Below are 18496 nucleotides of genomic sequence, written 5' to 3'. Positions count from 1 at the left end.
TTGGGCTCAGTGAATTTGCTAGAGCAGCTCACAGAACTCAGAGAAACATTTTACTTACTAGATGACCAGTTTATTATAAAAGGATATAACTTGGGAACAGACAGATGGAAGAGGTGCGTAAAGCAAGGTATGTGGGAAGGGCACAAACTCCTGGGCCCTGTCCTAGTGCCCCACTCTCCTACACCTCCTTGGGTTCACCAGCTCCAAAGCTCTCAGAACCCTGTGGTTCTTGTTTTTTTGTGGAGGCTGCAATAGATAGGCATGATTGATTATATCATTGATCATTGGCTGTTGACTCAACCTCCAGCCCCTCTCCCCTCCCCAGAGATCAAGGGGTGGGACTGAAAGTTCCAAGCCTCTAATCACAAGGTTGGTTCCACTGACAACCAGCCCCCATTCTTAAGTGCTTCCCAAAAGTCACCTCATTAACATAACAAAACACACCTGTCTCACTCTCAGTCAACACTTAGAAATTCCAAGGGTTTGGGGAGCTGTGAGCCAGAAACTGGAGGAAGACCAAATATGTATTTCTTTTCTTTTCTTTTTTAAAGATTTTATTTATTTATTTGACAGAGAGAGACACAGAGAGAGAAGGAACACAAGCAGGGGGAGTGGGAGAGGGAGAAGCAGGCTTCCTGCCGAGCAGGGAGCCCGATGCCGGGCTTGATCCCAGGACCCCAGGATCATGACCTGAGACGAAGGCAGATGCCTGACTGACTGAGCCATCCAGGCCCCCCTTGTTTTCCTTATAATAAATCACAATATCACATATGGTAAGGAGAAATTTAAAGCCCTAGATTCAGATCCTTCTTAGTGCGCTGGTCTGCGAGATCTACATTTCACCAGAGAGAAAGGAATTACCCTCTACAAGGTAGAGCCACCCTAGAAATCACTATCCTTGGGCCAAGGAGTGGCCTGATGTGTGCCTCTCCCCCAGGAACATCTATGGTTTCTCTTCAGGCTCTCTATGCGGGGAAGCATAAAAGTATTTGTGTTCAACTGCTGCAATTTTCCTCAGCCAGAACTTCTTGATACATTCATTGATCTTTTCCTCTTCCTCCATGGAAATGTCTTTTATATTTGTACTTCAGAATATTTTTTGGAATTGAGTAGAAAAAGAAGGGAAGAAGGAAAGAATGAGGCAGCAAAGGGAAGAAAGAAAGGGGAAAATAGAAGATTATTGGTGTATTTCAGCGATGCATTAAAGATATAATCATTGTTGCTTTAGAGAAGTAGTTCATCATACCTTATCAAAATTACCATGCCATCTAGTTCTATTTGAAAACTCTATTGAAAACAAGAAAACAATTAGATATACTTTTAAAACAAAACAATTAATTATAATATTTTATTGAAAAAGAAAATACAGCAGAGCTCAAAAAGCTACACTTGTTAGGCTTTATAAGGACAGAGGTTTACACAGGTTTTATGTATGTACACATTCACGACATTATATCACAACATCAAAGCACCTTTAACTGCCACAGTGTTAAGTAATGAATAAAACTTATCCAAGTTAATCTTTAAAAAAATCTGAAATGATATAGTATATTTTAGAATTATATACATATTTGAAATATTTAGATATCTTAAAAATGCATTCACCACAGTTACTTCCAATTCTCAAACTAGTATGGCACCAAAATTCTGTTTGTCAAATAACAAAACACAAGATCCTGTAAGCTATCTCCAAGCACCAGTTAAAGTTAGCATTTAATGCTTCATCAAACCAGAAGCTTCTAACATATGTAAAGTGAAGTGCGTATTGGAATAATTTAGTGCCTCAAACTTTTTTCTTGCTTTAATTACCTGATTATTTTGGAGAAAAATGGGGGAAACCGGATGTTTTAGATCAATGTTTTTCTGTTTGATGGAATCCTAGGGCTCTCAGAACAAGCTTCCCACGCACTGGGGAAGGTTTGGGGTATGAGCAGATCCATTTTGTATGTAGTATATGTTAAAACTTTATATATAATTGGGATCATAAAATGTGTTCTCTTGCTTTAAGTTTAAAAATACTAATGTGGAAAACTGCTTCAAAATATATTTCATTTGGTTATGCTAACGTAGTTTAAGAAACATTTCTGTCACAACAGATTATCACAATTATGTGATATATACACATGATGTCAATGGCATACCTCAACTGGAAGTTTACCTAAGAATTTTGTCTTCATTAGTTATATCAAGTGATATAATTCTAAGTTTTTATGTACATTTGTTAGGCTAGAAGGACTTTGAATGGAATAATACAATTTTATCATTAGCTAAATAGTATGACTAAAGAACAATATCAAATTTTAGACCAACAGGTAAAAATGGAGAGATAATCCTTTTTTATGAAATTAATTATTTTAACATATCTCCTTTTAATCTTATGTACTATGTTAAATAAAAATAATCACTTCTGAAAATGAGACACATTTATAATTGTTTGCTAATTTTAATTCTAATTGTATTTATGATATAAGCCAAATGAAAAATATACTTTAGTAATACCTAGTTAAAAAAAAAAACACTTCGATAAGCACCTTAGAAATAAATTTTCATTAAAAAACATTATTATTTAGGAAAGTGGATGCCAAGATATAGTCCCTCTCTTACCCTCTTTGAAAATGATGTCAACAGAGTCAAGCATTTTCAAATGCTGTCAGATTTAATGAGTACCCCAGAGTTCCAATATTGAGGAACTTAAATTTTTTTTTAACAAAAAATGTCTTTTTTTTGCAGGCCAAGCAGCCACCAAAAATTTATTTTCACAATCACCAGAGGGCGCCAGTGCCTGAGGCATGGTTGGTGTAACCTTCAGGTGATACTTGAATTTGGACATTGCCACGCTAAAAAATGCCTTTAAAAAAGAAATTTGATAAATTCTAAAGAAATATATTTACATTCTGTAACATCTAGATAATGTTGGACTGTTACACAAAAAAGAGAGTTCACTGGCCTATTTCTGGGTAACATTAATTTAACAGGAGTTTATTAATATTTCTGAATCAGGAATTGAATGGATATCACTTTTAAGAATGAATAAAAAGAGTATTACTAAAACTATTAACACTAACAATTCATTTAGCACCACGTATTTAGCACCAGAATTGATATTGATAGTTCACACTTAGTAAAAAATTCAACTGAAAAGAAACCTCAAAATTGTAGCAAGGATATGGTGGTTGTAACGCATTTTCAGCACCATTAACGAGTGAATTGTTTAACTTTCTAAGCTTTTGATTGACCTCTCATAGGTCAAAATTATATCATGGCATAATTTTTTAAAATCATTTTGCGTGTGTTTAAATATGCCTTTCCCCACACATATAATGACAATATACATATATATGTAGATATACATATATATACACATTTATATGTGTATATATATATATATGTAAAGTCGGATATACTGTTAGGCACTGATAGAAATCTAACTTTACTCTCCCTAAACACTTTGGTAGGTAAAAGCTTCCATTTATGTCAAAATTTGCATCCCGTGATACTGTGGAACGTAGGGGATGTTGTTATACAAAGGTAGAACGTAAACCACGGGCTGAGCATTATTTTTCCTTCCTGGACATATGCAAATTCTCTGCATAGCTTATATATTCACTTAATAAGCAGGGTATGAACACAAAACACTTCAGCTGGTCTAAATGTGTATCAGATTTGCTTATGTAAATGATATAAGTTGATTTTACACAAGCATGTATTAATGAGAAAAATGCATGCTGTTTCAGTCCAAATAGTCTGAGTATATTTTATTGGGTGAACTTGCCTTCATGTTGGGTCAACTCTTTGCTAGAGCTGCACGGAGCTTTCGAATGACTGTTTCCACAAAGGTTTCAAGTGAACGTTACGGCGCTGCCAAACGAAGCTGGTAGGGCAAACCCTGACGAACCACAGAAACCACGATGCTTAGGCTACCGAACAGAAGCAAAAATGGTACTAATAAAAATTGTTTCCACCACATTTTAAAAACAAGCTTATCTGTCATAACCAGCAACATTAAGAGTGTGCCTACACGACTTAAATACAATTCTATAAAGAAATCCATCAGTTTAACAGCTAAAATTGTCATTTTTCCAGTCTTCTGATGACATGCAAGCCAAAATAAAAACAAAACAAAACTGTATTGTGACGGAAGTGTTTTACTTTTTTACTGAAAACTCCATGCCATAGAGAGAGGATCAGTACTGTGGAATATGGAGAATATAGAGACTACTCTTTCTTTTGAATGATATGTTTTGAAATGAAAATCTCAATATTGACTATTTAAAGCTGCTCTTAAGAAATATCTGATACCCAGACTCTTTCTGCCCCTGGGAATTACAGTGAGAAGTAGCTATCCTAGCACCATGGTTGAATGTTGTGAAAAACAGGACACACTGCTGATACCAGCAAATTTTCATTTGCTTTAGCCTGGAAAATGAAACAGTTAACATGTCTACCTTATATTACTAAATTTAAAAAGTACACATAGCATAACAAAAAATACCCGTTATATTTTCAGCTGAGTTGTTAAGTTATAAATAAATGTATAGCTCTAGTGATTTGGAAAGGACTGTGGTGTCAGTTATTCATGCCTAGATCCTAGTCTTAATCTGGTATGTTTGATGATGTATCTGGATTTTTGATGCATCCAGAGCTTTATATTTAAGAAATTTTTTTTGTCTTAATAAAACATGGAAAGGTGGGACTCCTCTAAATTGTTGCAATTCTAGGTTTTTTAGTTAATTCTAAAAATATATTCAGAGACACATTTATTAAACACTTACTGCATTATAACCACTCTATAAAAAGCTGGGATGAATACAAAGAATCAGACAGTTTCTGCCAAAGAGAAGCTCATAAAACTTAATTTTTTCCCAAATAAGTCTCACAACATTAATGATGCTTTTAATATTCATAAATTGCTATTAGTATGGTAACTTTAGCCTCAGAGGAACCTCTGTGAAATATGTAGCAAATATCATTATTCTTTTTCAGAACTGAGAAACCAAGCCACACAAGCAATCCAGCAACAGGACTGGAACTGAGAACAGTGATGTTTGTTTAATAGTACTTTTGCTACTTCTATAGAACAAGTCTAGGAAAATGAAAGTTGGAAATACTTTCTAGAGAAATCAAGTAAACATCCTACTAATTAGCTTTCTCTTCAATTGCCTATAGTTAGATAAAAGTTAGACTGGGGCCCGAATCTAACAACTACTTCTGTTCTTCAGTTTAGTATCCAAAAATATTTATTTTTCATACAGTCTATATATGTGCCCACAAAAGCAGAGTAGTATGATATCAAAACATTTGGTCACCACATTCAATTTGCAAAAGGAATTAGGCCAATTGTTTGTCATCATGTAAACCTAAACTCCAGATGGTGGATTTTTCCCTCATTGACTGGATTTAATTAACTGTCATTTTTCAGTGCATCCGCCCTAAGAAATCACAAATGTGTACAGAATTTTAAACAAGTAGCTTCCTTCTGTTATTTGCACTCTGGAACTAACCCCGTTTGCTTATTCTGTAATTCTATGGAAGCATTACATAACTTGTGAACACTCTCTCTCTTTCATTCTCTTTCTCTTATAATCTCTCTTTCATTCTCTCTCTCTCTTTCATAATCTCTCTCATCTCTCTCTCTCTCTCTCTCTTTCTCTCTCACACACACACACAAAACATAATATAAGTGTCTTGACCCAGATGTTGAATTTTCCTCTCTAATAGTGAATTCCTGAAGGAGGAAACATTGCATTTCCAAAATCACATGAGTGAAATTTTCATAGTGACTTTGATTTGACTTCCACAATCAAACTTAATGGAGAACTGAAAATTATTCTTCTACATAGACATGGAAATAAGATTTGCTAATTAGTCCTTAGCAAATCATCTGAAGAGGGCCACTTTGCCAAACCCTACCTGTGGTGTGCATACAGAATCTTTAATGTGATGCTTAGAGGCTCATGATGATTGGATGGATGCTCACCAAATAATGATGTGAAGAGATGGAAGTGTCCTTGGCATCTCACATGTTTCTTTTGGCATTCTTCACCCTCTGCTGACAGGCCTCAAGATATAAGACTCTCAGGATAGTCCCTTCTGAAGCTCTCACCTGTAATTTTTTGTGCAGTAACCCTATTTCTGTGACTTTACATACCTGTCTCCTAAATCTTAGTTCTCCTGGGCCTTGTCAGGTTTTTTAGCATCTTGCTGTCTGCCTTCCAAACTCACAACTATTTACTCTAATACAGTAATCCCTGGGCAGTTAATTCTTTCCTGCCTCTTTTAGTTCCAAGTGGTGTCCCTACATTTTCATGCTAATCAGAAGCCTTGCGTATCACACAGTGTCCTCATCACCTATTTCACCTATAGGTGACCATTGTGGCATCTATTTACTCAAACTTACATTAAAATCAATTTGTTAAAAAAACTGTAATTTTGCAGCAAAATCTTAAACTGCATTATTTCCTGAATATTTTTGTGAGCTTCTTGAAGGCAGGAACCGTATCTCACATCTTTGCATTATCAGAACATAACTTGCAGAGTGCCTTGCACATAATAAGCACTCAACACATGATTACTAATTCAATAAGAGATTAAGCAAAAGGTATGACTTGATCTTACATAAGTTGAGCATATCCTTTGGTGAACCAAAATAAGACAAAATACCTCCAGAATGAAATCCTTGGTGGCTTAATTAAATTATTATGTCCAGACATCACTGAGTGTTATTTCGCAAATTATCACTTTGTAGGTATTATAGAAATGGGTGCTGAAGATGTCCCACCACCTCATATATATTTCAGAATAGTATATTTTTAAATTTCCCTCAAGTTAACTATTGAATCACATTATTCTCTGTGTTACATCCTCTACTATATGTTTGTGCATGTATATATACATACACATATATGTATATGTATCTACATGCACACACATAAATTACAGGTCAAATATATATTTGATTCCTCACAAGTGTAACATAATTCCTTTGGGAAGCAAGTTTTAGAATTGGATGCATCAACTATGTTAATACTACATAGACAACATTTTAACTTGGGCTTAGAGGTCAGAAGATAGAAATGGATGTTTTGATTACCTCAAAGATGAAACAAACATACTAGACAAACACTAATTTATACAATGAATAATAAAAAGAAAACAAGATTATTATAAAATATGTATAATATGTGCAAAACTCAATATATATATATGCCTATGATTCCCAGAAACCATTCTATTTCCTGGATGAAAAGATAAGCCTATTTAAACCAGTATAGGTAGTTTGACGTTACTCCTGGAAAACAAAGATTGTCAGTACAAGATCCTCCATAACTTGGAGGGCAAGCTGAACATGGTACCCCTACTTTATAGGGTGCTTCTCCAATCCAATTGCCCCTAGAAAGAAGAAAAAAAAGTACAAAGATAATATTAATGTTACATTAGTGCCCATTTAAAGAAATTTGATTGTCCTTAAGCACATGACCACATGGATTGACATGTAATGATCTTTTTGAGAAGTTTGTCAGTTTAGAAAGGCACTGAAAATTATATCCATTTTTTTCTGTTTTTTAAGATTTTATGTATTTATTAGAGAGAGGGAGATACCGTGTGAGAGAGCATGAGTTGGGGGGGGTGCACAGAGGGAGAGGGAGAAGTAGACTCCCTACGGAGCAGGGAGCCCCAGGCTGGATCCCAGGACCCTGAGACCATGACCTGAGCTGAAGGCAGATGCTTAACGCACTGAGCCACCCAAGCACCCCTCCACTTCTTATTTATACAGTAACTTATTATTTTATATATCTTACTTTTTAAATATTTCTCTCTGCAACAGTTAATATTATCTTAATTTACAGATAAGACGTGAAGCACTACAATGAATGGTGACAGAATTGGTCACATGATGTCAGGCTTGATGCTCATTCAGTCACCGCATCTGTCTCTGCCCTATAACTGCCTTCTAGAGTACGTTGGCAGGACACATTCCCATTTTTAAAACTCCTGCTAATGCTAAGGATGGTAATATTTACATGTACTTAGTATTTTCTAGGAGGCTTACAAATGATGAAATAAGCAAGAAGTTGCCGTAAGTTGTCATGGTAAGAGACTAAGGGCTCAGGAAAACAAAGGTGATTTCAAAATCTTTACCTATGTGTAAACTCATAGCTTTTGTTTTTAGTAATACTATTTGTTTTTTGATAATGCTAAATACATTAAACTAAATTATTTTGTGTTGTCGATATTTTTATCTGTATTGATGGCCATGATCATAATAATACATCAAATTCATCATTTACAATAGTTGGAAATAGCCACAATGCCTTACTGTTCAATTATGAGGGAGAAGGTAATAGATGTATTTTCAATAACATGGTGATTGGTATTAAGAAATAGCAACATAGCCAGCATTTTGAAGGAAATTGAATGGTCAGGAGGAAATTTGGTTGTCAGTAGTAAAAAGTCAGGGTTGAAAATAAGACAACAGTAGGTAAGAGGCTAAAATATGAAACAGGTGGTTCTCATCTTCTTTAAGACCTGAAAAAGCCCAAGAAGTGACTCTTAAAGTGTATCTATGTAAAATATCTGCTTAAATCAGTCAGTTAAAAATTCAGGTTTTGGGGCGCCTGGGTGGCTCAATCGATTAAGCATCTGTCTTCAGCTGAAGTCATGATCCCAGGGTCCTGGAATCGAGTTCCACATCGGGCTCCTTACTCAGCGGGAAGCCTGCTTCTCCCTCACCCTCTCCCTCTGCAGCTCCCCCTGCTTGTTCTCTCTCACTCTCTCTCAAATAAATTAAAAAAAAAAATACATAAGTAAAATCTTTATAAAAATTCAGGCTTTGATCTATAAAATATTTATAGAGGAAAATTTATCTATAAAAATGAAAAACATGCTGATTAGTGATTCATATTACAAAATGTCATCAGATTCCAAGAACATCCATCTCTATTCAGTTTATTGTATACTCTGCCCTCTGGGTGAGCTTTCTCGGGTATAATTTGGATAATGACACATGCTCACTCCAAATCACTCAAGGAGGCCCATTCTCTTATGAGTGTAGCTCACTCCTTTATCCTAATCTCTCCTATTCTATATTAATAATCTTATTTCTCTCTATATCTTTATCCAAAGCTATAAGTGCGTATGGGCCCAGCCTATGCTATTTTAATTTCATATTTTTCTATTTATTCTACATAACCTTTTGAAATTACACAGCACATGTTTTTGGTAACATAAAATTAGAAATACAATTTTATTATATGTAAAATGTATTACGTATTACATTATAAACTTTTACATAAATCACAGATTTTTACTAAATAGAGGATAATTACATTCAAAAGTAAATCAGTCAACTAATAAACTTATATTATTCATCCTTCCATTTTTTGTTCTGTTCCATCTAATTAAATTCTCCCTCCTACCTTCCTCCCTCTCTCCATCTCTCTCTTTTTCCCCCTAAAAAAACAGGCTTGAGATAATTTTATATTGGCATTGGAAAATTCACACTCAAATGTCAGTCAAGATTTTAAAACTTTTTTCATTGCCTAGGTTTCAAAATAATGGTTCTTTTTTACAGGAAATAAAGTATATTAACACAATATCTTAATCTTTCATATGAAGCAATCAGGTATCTCATCAATAATATTAGAAAATTTGAATCAGTGCTTAAAAACAAATGAAATAAAAATCTCTTTCACCATCTGAGTACTACTTGGCCTATTTATGTCAGGAAGAAGAGTAAAGGCTTAATAGGAAAATATAAAGTGTGAAACTGAAAATATCAAACAAATGCACAATTTTAATGCTTTTTGTAATGCAGACACACTCTACTTTCCAAACCTCATTATTCTAATAATTATGAAGGGGGACCATGGGGAAAATTGCTATTTTTCTAACTTTGCATAAACACTGCCCCTGGCATACTACCATATAAATGAGTAATGCAATTATTTGTGAAACGTTTTCTCATTCCCTCCCCATATTGGCAAAGCTGGAAAAAATCTTTGGGACTTACTTTGGAAGACACCAAGAATGTCATAAATCCTTTGCACATTTTGCTATTTGCTCCAAATGGGAACAGACTCATGTATAAATATTGGAACATTTTATCATCTCAAGAGTTACTGTTATCAGGAAGGCATTTTATCAAATGTTCACAAATGCTTTATACTCATAAAGAATATTTATAAATATGGCTATATTTTATAGTCTGATCAATTTTCACAATACATATGCCATAAAATGGAACTAGTGAAAAAATTTCGTTTTATTTTTATTTTTTTTTAAGATTTATTTATTTGAGATAGAGACACAGAGAGAGAGAAAGAGCGACGGGGCAGGGGGAGGGGGCAGAAGTAGAGGGACAGAGCTAATCTCAGACTCACTGCAGAGCAGAGTCCCACCCTGAGATCATGACCTGAGCCGAAATCAAGAGAGGGGGACTCTAAATCAATTGAGCCACCCAGGCGCCCCTAATAAGAAAATTTTAAATTTTCAATAATGAAACTTAAATCATGGCCAAGCTTTAATTTAAAAGCAAGTCACAGCATTTAAATTTTCCCTTCTGGCAATGAATGACTCCTTAGCCTTCTATAAAATCAGTAAACTATAATTTTTATTTTTACTCTTAAAAGAAAGGAAGAAGGACTGTGTTTTGCTTTCCCAGTGAAAAAAATAAGCCAACATTCTAGTACTGATAGATGAGAATATTGCAGTGTTGAAAAATTCCCTACAAGATTCTTTTCTGATAACTTTTATAGAACTATCAAAAGCCTGAAAGTACAGTGTTTATTTTGCAATTATCATGACTAAAAATAGGTGAAGGGAATTTAGTGAATCTCAATATCTCAAATTGTTTTGCCCACAATTTTAGCCCAAAATATCTGTCTTTGTGAAAAATAACTATTCATCTCATTATTTTTCAGGTATATGAGGTCATGGGAGATTTGAGGATTAGAGGCTATTGTAATTAAATCTTATTCACACTAAATAACTACCAGACTGGAGATATTTAATATCATTAGAGGTTCCAGGAAGTAGAATCCAGCCTAGTACTTACTTTGGGGCATAGTTGCATACCAGGTAAACTGCACGTCGCCACACAGCTCCCCAGACATTCATGTTTTGGCAAGTATGAATTGCACATCCTATCCGATTGGAGGTGGCCCAAACCATCTGCAAAAATAAACCAATACCTCATTATTGAAGTTAAAGATAAGAAAATGCATATTCCCCAAAATAGTAAGAGCATTTTTAAAACTATGAATCAAAAATTAACAAGACAATTGAAATAACCTGCGTATAATGTGTGCACATGGGGCCAAAACATCTCATAGGACATCTGGGGTTGCAATCCTGAGGGTATGGAAAAGCATAATCTTTCACTTCATCATACCATGGCTTGACCAACTGGAGAATAGAGCGATATCTAGATACCAAGAAAAACAATGAGAACTTAGAGTACAGCAGTGGTAATTTATAGTGGACTCATGTTAAGTTGTAAGTTAATAGTTCTTTTTGCAGATTATTCATGATGACTCAAGAGCAAATCCATACCTCACAATTACCATCATCACCTATTCCTCCAAGTAGGGCCAAGCATGAAAATGCCCGGGACTAAAGCAAGTGAGTCTATATTCGTTTAAGTATATGTCTGGTTGTTTCAAAAAGAGAAATACACATATTTCAGGAATCTTCATCTCTATCTTGTTTTATCTTGTCAAAAATTTCTCCACCAGAATCATGTACACAATTAAAAATTAGATATACAAGTTGTAGTTGTGATACTAGAACTGTGTGTTTTTTTCCCTTAAACTTGAATCACTTTTATTTTAATAGGAAAATCAGGCACACCTGATTTTTCTCCTGTATATGAAAGAGAATGGGTCTTTGGAATGTTGGATGATGACATTCCTCAGTGGTGGAAAAATTATCCTATCACTGGAAAGGGTCTTTCCCATAGTTGCACATACTTTGCATATATGTGTGTGTGTGTGTATGTGTGTGTGTACATATATATGTAAATATATAACACACAGAGACATAGATAAATATAGATATATGTAATCATGGGAAAGTTGCATAAACACAAAAATGGCTTCTGCCACATTGAAAAAATTTCCCTGAGGTGGAAGAATCCTTTCAAAGATTCTGTGAGGTAAGTGAAGAATACAGGCTAAGAGAGGGTGTTCCAAGTGTGAAAGGGGAAACTGGTCTTATTAGGACCTTTTAACCAATTAAATAATCCTTGGAGACATCTGAAACAGTCACAGGCCAAGCATCATTGCCTGACACATAGTGAGCACTCAATAAATATTTGCTGATATTAAATGAAAATGGTGTCACTCCCCCTTGGGATCCATAAGTAATAAAATGTGTGGATGAACAGTATCAGTGAAACTGCTTCCTACCTTCCAGTTCGTACAGATAGATTTTGGCCCAAAAACCTCAGTAAATAAGAAGGTCCATGGTCCCAAATGCAAGTAGCTGCCCAAGCCTCTGCAGATTTTGCAAGATTTTCATCCCAAACCTGTGAAGGGGAAAAAAACCTTCAGCTTTACCAGTTTTGCTAGTAACTGACAAAAGTAAGAGGAAGAAATGGTACCACTATTTCCTAAAGTTCTTTCAATTCTGGTTCCTTAGACTATTTTAACTAAAGAAAGCAAATTTAGACCATTGATATTAAAAGTTCTATAATATAATATGATTATATCACAGAAAACATTGCTGTTTTTACAGTGTCATCCAAATCCCAAGTCCAAACATCAGTTTTAGTAAAGGATAGCCTAACAAAAGTACCACATCTAATGTAACTTAAAGACACCTCATACTGACTACTGAATTTTTAACCCACCCAAGTGAACAGATTTTCCTAGAGGTCATCTTCCTAGCAATGAGGAGCCATGCTATTAATATATCTTAAAACTAATATCAAATTATTTATTCAAATTGATTTACCAAAATTAATAATGTCTAACATTAAATATAGGTCAAACTATATTGCAGTATAGTAATTCCCAAGGAGCCTTCATATTTTATAGCATTTTAATCTTTGGTAGTAATAATAATAATATGAGAATTAAATTTTAGTGGGTTATGAACTAGAAACGAATTATGATAAAGAATAATTTGACTATGCTACATACAACTTCTATGAAAATATAGCATATTATGGTTCAATTAATAAATTAAGAAAAATAGTGATTGTTCTCAAAAAAGGAAGGTGTTTAAATTGATAAGGGTGTATTGATATATAATAACCCTTCTTTAATTGAGAAACTGTGGGACAAAATTTGAATGAGCCTTAGATTTAATAGATATTTATATTAGTTACCATATAGATTGACATTTTCATCTCTAAAGCTGTATGGGGAAATGAAGCCAAGCATTTGCGAACCTGTCAATAATAAATCAACCTAAAATGGTAATCTATTTTATAACAAGTTTCAAGGCACAAAAACTCAAAATAGAGAATATTTACAATTCTTGTGAATCAATATAAAAAAACTGCATTCAAAATTTTTCCCTAGTAAAAATATAATTAGTGAAGTATTTTTCTCTTATATGGAATGGTTTTAATTGAAGTTTGTATCATAAAATTATTTCTTAAGTTATTTAAATATTATTCCAGCAATCTGAAAAAATTGTTCAAATTTTGACTAGACAGTACTATATTTTAGAAGGTAAAAACTTACATGAAAAAGTAAGTGCCAATTTTATAATTACTCAAATTCACATGGAGCTCCCTACAGGAAATGGCATAGATGTTTTTCTACTGATCATTGTTTTCCTGTTTTTCATAGTCTCCCTTATTTTATCATTCTTTGGGGACTTTCTCCTCTACCAGGTTGTATGGAGCTAAGCAAGACTCACCTACATTAGGGTTGATGGCCTTGAGTTATAAGCTTTCAAGCAAACTCATGAGACTGCTTGACTACAACAGAGAGAGGCTTAATTTTCCACAAGGATGATGGGATTCATATATTTATTTAAGATAACAATGTATTTAAGGGAAGAGAAATTATTTTAGTGATTTTAAATAAAACAGGCAAAAATCAAAATAATAGATGAACTCATCCAGAGACACTTTCTTCCCATGAGGCCATGGCAGCCACCTTCAACAGAAATTTGTTAGTTACTCCGAAGTTGTTTTAAATTAGGAAAACAAAGTCATCTTACATACATTCATCTAGAATTACATTAAAATAAACTTATAAAGTTGTATAAAATGAGAATTATCTAAATTCTATGGTGACAATGGCCACATCTTCTTAAGGAGCTATAGCAAGACACACTTTTCTTAGTTATCCAGAATATCATCTGCCAATTAAATGTGGCAAAACATTACATAATGCCATTTTAATCAGTGAGTAATCAATGTTAAATGCAGTATCAAAAATGGAAAACACTCTATCATAAGAGATGTTGTACTACAGTTTTCATAGTTACTTAGGTCAGACATAAATTTTATGAATTATTGCTTCAAACTTCTCCTTTGTTTTAGCTGTAAAAATTTGGGCAAAGTGTCAACAGTACAAAATAAATTTATAATGAAAGTCATAATATCCAAGGACTGGAATTAACTTTTAAAAGCATTGGGGTGCCTGGGTAGCTCAGTTGGTTGAGCATGGGACTCTTGATTTCAGCTCAGGTTATGATCTTAGGGTTTTGAGATCAAGCTCCAAGTCAGGCTCCACACTAGATGGGGAGTCTGCTTGTCCCTCTCCCCCCACTGCCACTCTCCCCCACTCTCTTTCTCTCCCTCTCTCTAAAATAAATAAATAAATAAATAAATAAAATCTTCAAAAAAAAGTATTTGGCTGATAGTGGATTTATCTAGTATTTATTCTTTTGATGTTTTTCAATGAAATATGCATTTATGAAATATGTATTACAATTCACTGAAGTACAAAATAGTATAATTAATTCACAAAGGAATTCCAGATTGAATGGCATCAAAAAATTATGTCCCCTGATGGGTTCTTAATTAATTGTAATCAATTGGGGAAAAACGCATTTAAGTATTATTTACATATTGAACTACAATGTATACTCAGATCAACAACTGCTGAAAACACTTTATTATAGTCTTATCCTAAAATATAAGCAGAGCATGGCACAGATAACACTGACCTGAAAATAAAAATCTCGTGTTCTAACCCTAATTCTACTGCTATGATCGTCTATGACTGAAGAAAGTCAAGTATTCTTTCTCCCACTTAACTCATCTGTAAAATAAGATTGGATAAGGTCATTTCTAGGGTCCCTTTCATCTTCACGTCTCATGATTTAATATACCTGAGTAGCACCATCACAAAGCCAGTAAGATGTATATTATATTGGCTTATAACTTGCTCAATCCTAGCCCTTTCCATTCCATAGAGAGAATAAAACTAGATTCTTTTTAAAATAATTAACAATATTTAAAGCTGTTAAGAATTTAGAAGTAATTTAGCATATATAATTCTATCTTTATACTCATTCATGTATTTTAAAACTTAATATTGTATATGTCACAAAGATAAACTATTTATTGTACATATATGATATAGATTGATAGATTGATATAGAGTTGTATTTAGATCTCAATCTATATTTATCTGAAATATTTCTACTCAAAACATCAGTTTGGATATATGGATTAATCTTTTATATATGGTTAAAAGCATTTTTACTTTATTAAAATGTTGGTCATTAAAAAAAAAAAAGATAAACCAAAAAGTTCATGCCTGAAAAATATCTTACATGAACATACCTTGTTAATGATGATAAGGGATTTTTATAAGAAGACAATGTATTTAGCATTACTGATGTCTACATTTTTAGGCATGAGTTTCTATGTATAAATATTACAATGAAAATTTGGGGGAAGATGGTTAGGGAGGAGAAGGGATAATCACTTTCTTTCTCTCTCCATGTTTACTTTTAGGGAACTGATGGGAGGGATTTCTGTGTGTCTCTATGTTCCTGAAGGAAGATGCTAGAGAGACTGATGCGCACGGGCTATATACCCTGCCCCCCCACCCCCCCAGCCAGAGCTGGCCATTTTGACTCCCAGTGGGAGACATGGTCCACTGTCCCTTTGATACCCACTGCAGGGGAATTCAAAGGTGCTATACTCTTTCTTGCCTCTTTGTCTTCAAGCAAGACTCACACTCATCCTGTAGAGAGGGGAAGATCCAGCTTGAGTAAGGAGCTCTGAAATTTAGGAATTACATCAATCACATCTACTGGTAAAGTTAAGATCTGTATTTGCTATCTGTCTTTCTCCATTGGTTATAATTTCCAGGAGAAAATGGATATATTATTTATCCTCTTAATATCCAGTGGTATTTAAATTTATTAATATGATGAGAAGTCTTTGAGGTTTGAAAATAACAAGCAATGATAACTTTATTTAAAAACAATAAGAGATTTCAACAAAAAATTGGGGGCTGTAAGGAGTGGTCCAATAGGATCTATTTTTTCCTATCCAGAAGCTCTAAATTGCAATGAATGTGGCCAGCGCAACCATGTGAAAGAATTTTTACAACTTATAAAGTTCAGAAAATGAAGATGTAAATTGTTTAAACATTTAACTTAACGTATATATTTCTGGATGCTTGATGGGCAATCTATCTGCTGAACTTTTCTGAGTATGTGTAGCATTTACTTGAAATTATTTTATTTTATTTTTAAAATGATTTTATTTATTTATTTGACAGAGGACAGAGAAACAGAGAGAGAGAGAACAGCAGAGCAGGGAGCCTGACGTGGGACTCGATCCCGGCACCCAGGGATCATGACGTGAGCCTAAGGCAGACACTTAACTGACTCGCCACCCAGGCGCTCAGAAATAATTTTAATATTGGATCCTACAAATATAACAACAGAAAAGGGCACACATGTGCATCCTATGGAATGTCTAGGAAATATGCAACATACTATTTATTACCTTTTGTTGGAAAACTAAATATCTGATACTTAGTTTTTATTCAACCAGCTTGAACATTCTGTATTTCTGGTTTCTGCCCTTCTAAATAGGTAAGATGAGTGTGCAAAAAATTTAGTTGTAAACACTTAAAATTTGATCTTGCCTCATAAAAGCGAGGCAAAAATTAGGAATATTATTCATGGATACCCAAAAACATTTACAGGACACACTAGAACTGAGATATTATGATTAAATTGGATAGTTCACAAAATAAAGATGGCTTAAAACAGTGTCAGAGCATGCATATGATTGTAGCTGTGCCCTATTGCCCCAAATGGTTTTCTTACAATCCTTGTTATTAGAGCCATTTAGTTGATCAGTTTATGAAAGGATTGATTTATCTTTGTACTAAAATGTTCACCATGAACTATTCTACTTGTAAATAAAAGTTAGCATCTTGTCTGTGAAAACCACATAGTTGGACTAAGCCCTGAGAGATATCCAAAATTCAAGCTGATATCATTTAAATATCTAGAAGAGTTGTGGCTCCAAGAAATAGGAGGGGTATGAAAAGAATGTAGATTCTCACCAGGTTTAGTAGTCTTTAGAGCTTGAGCCAAAGAAATACCAAATCAAATCAAAGAATGTTGCAGTATGGGAGAAGTTCGCTGACTTTCATAAGCAGACAGAAGAATTGGATAGTGATATAATCCAACCCAGGGATGAGGTTGTTTTGCCAGCCATCCATAAGTTTTGGTATCCACAACACAGTGACAGCCAGAATCATGAAGCACATTGACATCTGAAGCACCCATCTTAAATCCCAGTCAACATCTTGGACAAGAAATGTACTCAGACTAGAAGGCAACCCTAAAAATTCCTGGGAATACATCCTCAACATTGAAATAGTGCTTTTTTAAAAAATGGGTAACATCTTTTAATTCCACACATAAGATTTAAATGTAGGAGTGTTTGAAAGAATAGAATTTAAGGTATTAGAAAAGAATTTCTGGCTGAGGGACCTGTGTGCACTTGATATTAAAATTAGTAATGGTTAAGAAAATATGCCTATTAAAGCAACAGGTTAGCCTTGTAATTTCAACATAAGCATATCAGTGAGTAATCATTTAACTTGAGATTTTAAGTTGAAAATTACAAGAAAATCTTAAAGTTTTAAGATAGTACTGCAAAATTTAGAGTCATTGTATTTCTTAGACTTTTTTCTTTTTTTTAAATTTTTTATTGTTATGTTAATCACCATACATTACACATCATTAGTTTTTGATGTAGTGTTCCATGATTCATTGTTTGTGTATAACACCCAGTGCTCCCTGCAGAACGTGCCCTCTTTAATACCCATCACCAGGCTAACCCATCCTCCCACCCCCCTCCCCTCTAGAACCCTCAGTTTGTTTTTCAGAGTCCATCGTCTCTCATGGTTTGTCTCCCCCTCCGATTTCGCCCCCTTCATTCTTCCCCTCCTGCTATCTTTTTTTTTTTTTTAACATATATTGTATTATTTGTTTCAGAGGTACAGATCTGTGATTCAACACTTGCACAATTCACAGCGCTCACCGTAACACACACCTT

General features: G+C 34.2%; 1 protein-coding gene across 4 annotated transcripts in view; it reads right to left on the bottom strand.

Annotated features, from left to right (window-relative positions):
- The window catches only part of PI15 (peptidase inhibitor 15), a 77187-nt gene that overhangs the window by 41902 nt on the left and 16789 nt on the right, over positions 1-18496 (bottom strand). For 2 of the 4 annotated variants that reach the window (XM_081816164.1, XM_006727310.3), the window contains exons 3-6: positions 12405-12523; positions 11290-11422; positions 11054-11169; positions 1335-7389 (exon numbers count right to left, since the gene is read on the bottom strand). In XM_081816164.1, coding sequence (XP_081672290.1) covers positions 7254-7389; positions 11054-11169; positions 11290-11422; positions 12405-12523 — 504 coding nt within the window. In that variant the 3' untranslated portion in view covers positions 1335-7253. Of the gene's footprint in view, positions 1-1334; positions 7390-11053; positions 11170-11289; positions 11423-12404; positions 12524-18496 lie in introns of those variants that run through there. The other 2 variants (XM_031026925.2, XM_031026931.2) reach the window with 2 other exon arrangements.

Source organism: Leptonychotes weddellii, chromosome 4, assembly GCF_054177405.1.
Source record: "Leptonychotes weddellii isolate Sample4059 chromosome 4, ASM5417740v2, whole genome shotgun sequence".
NCBI lineage: Eukaryota > Metazoa > Chordata > Mammalia > Carnivora > Phocidae > Leptonychotes > Leptonychotes weddellii.
This window is presented reverse-complemented; position numbering and strand designations above follow the sequence as displayed.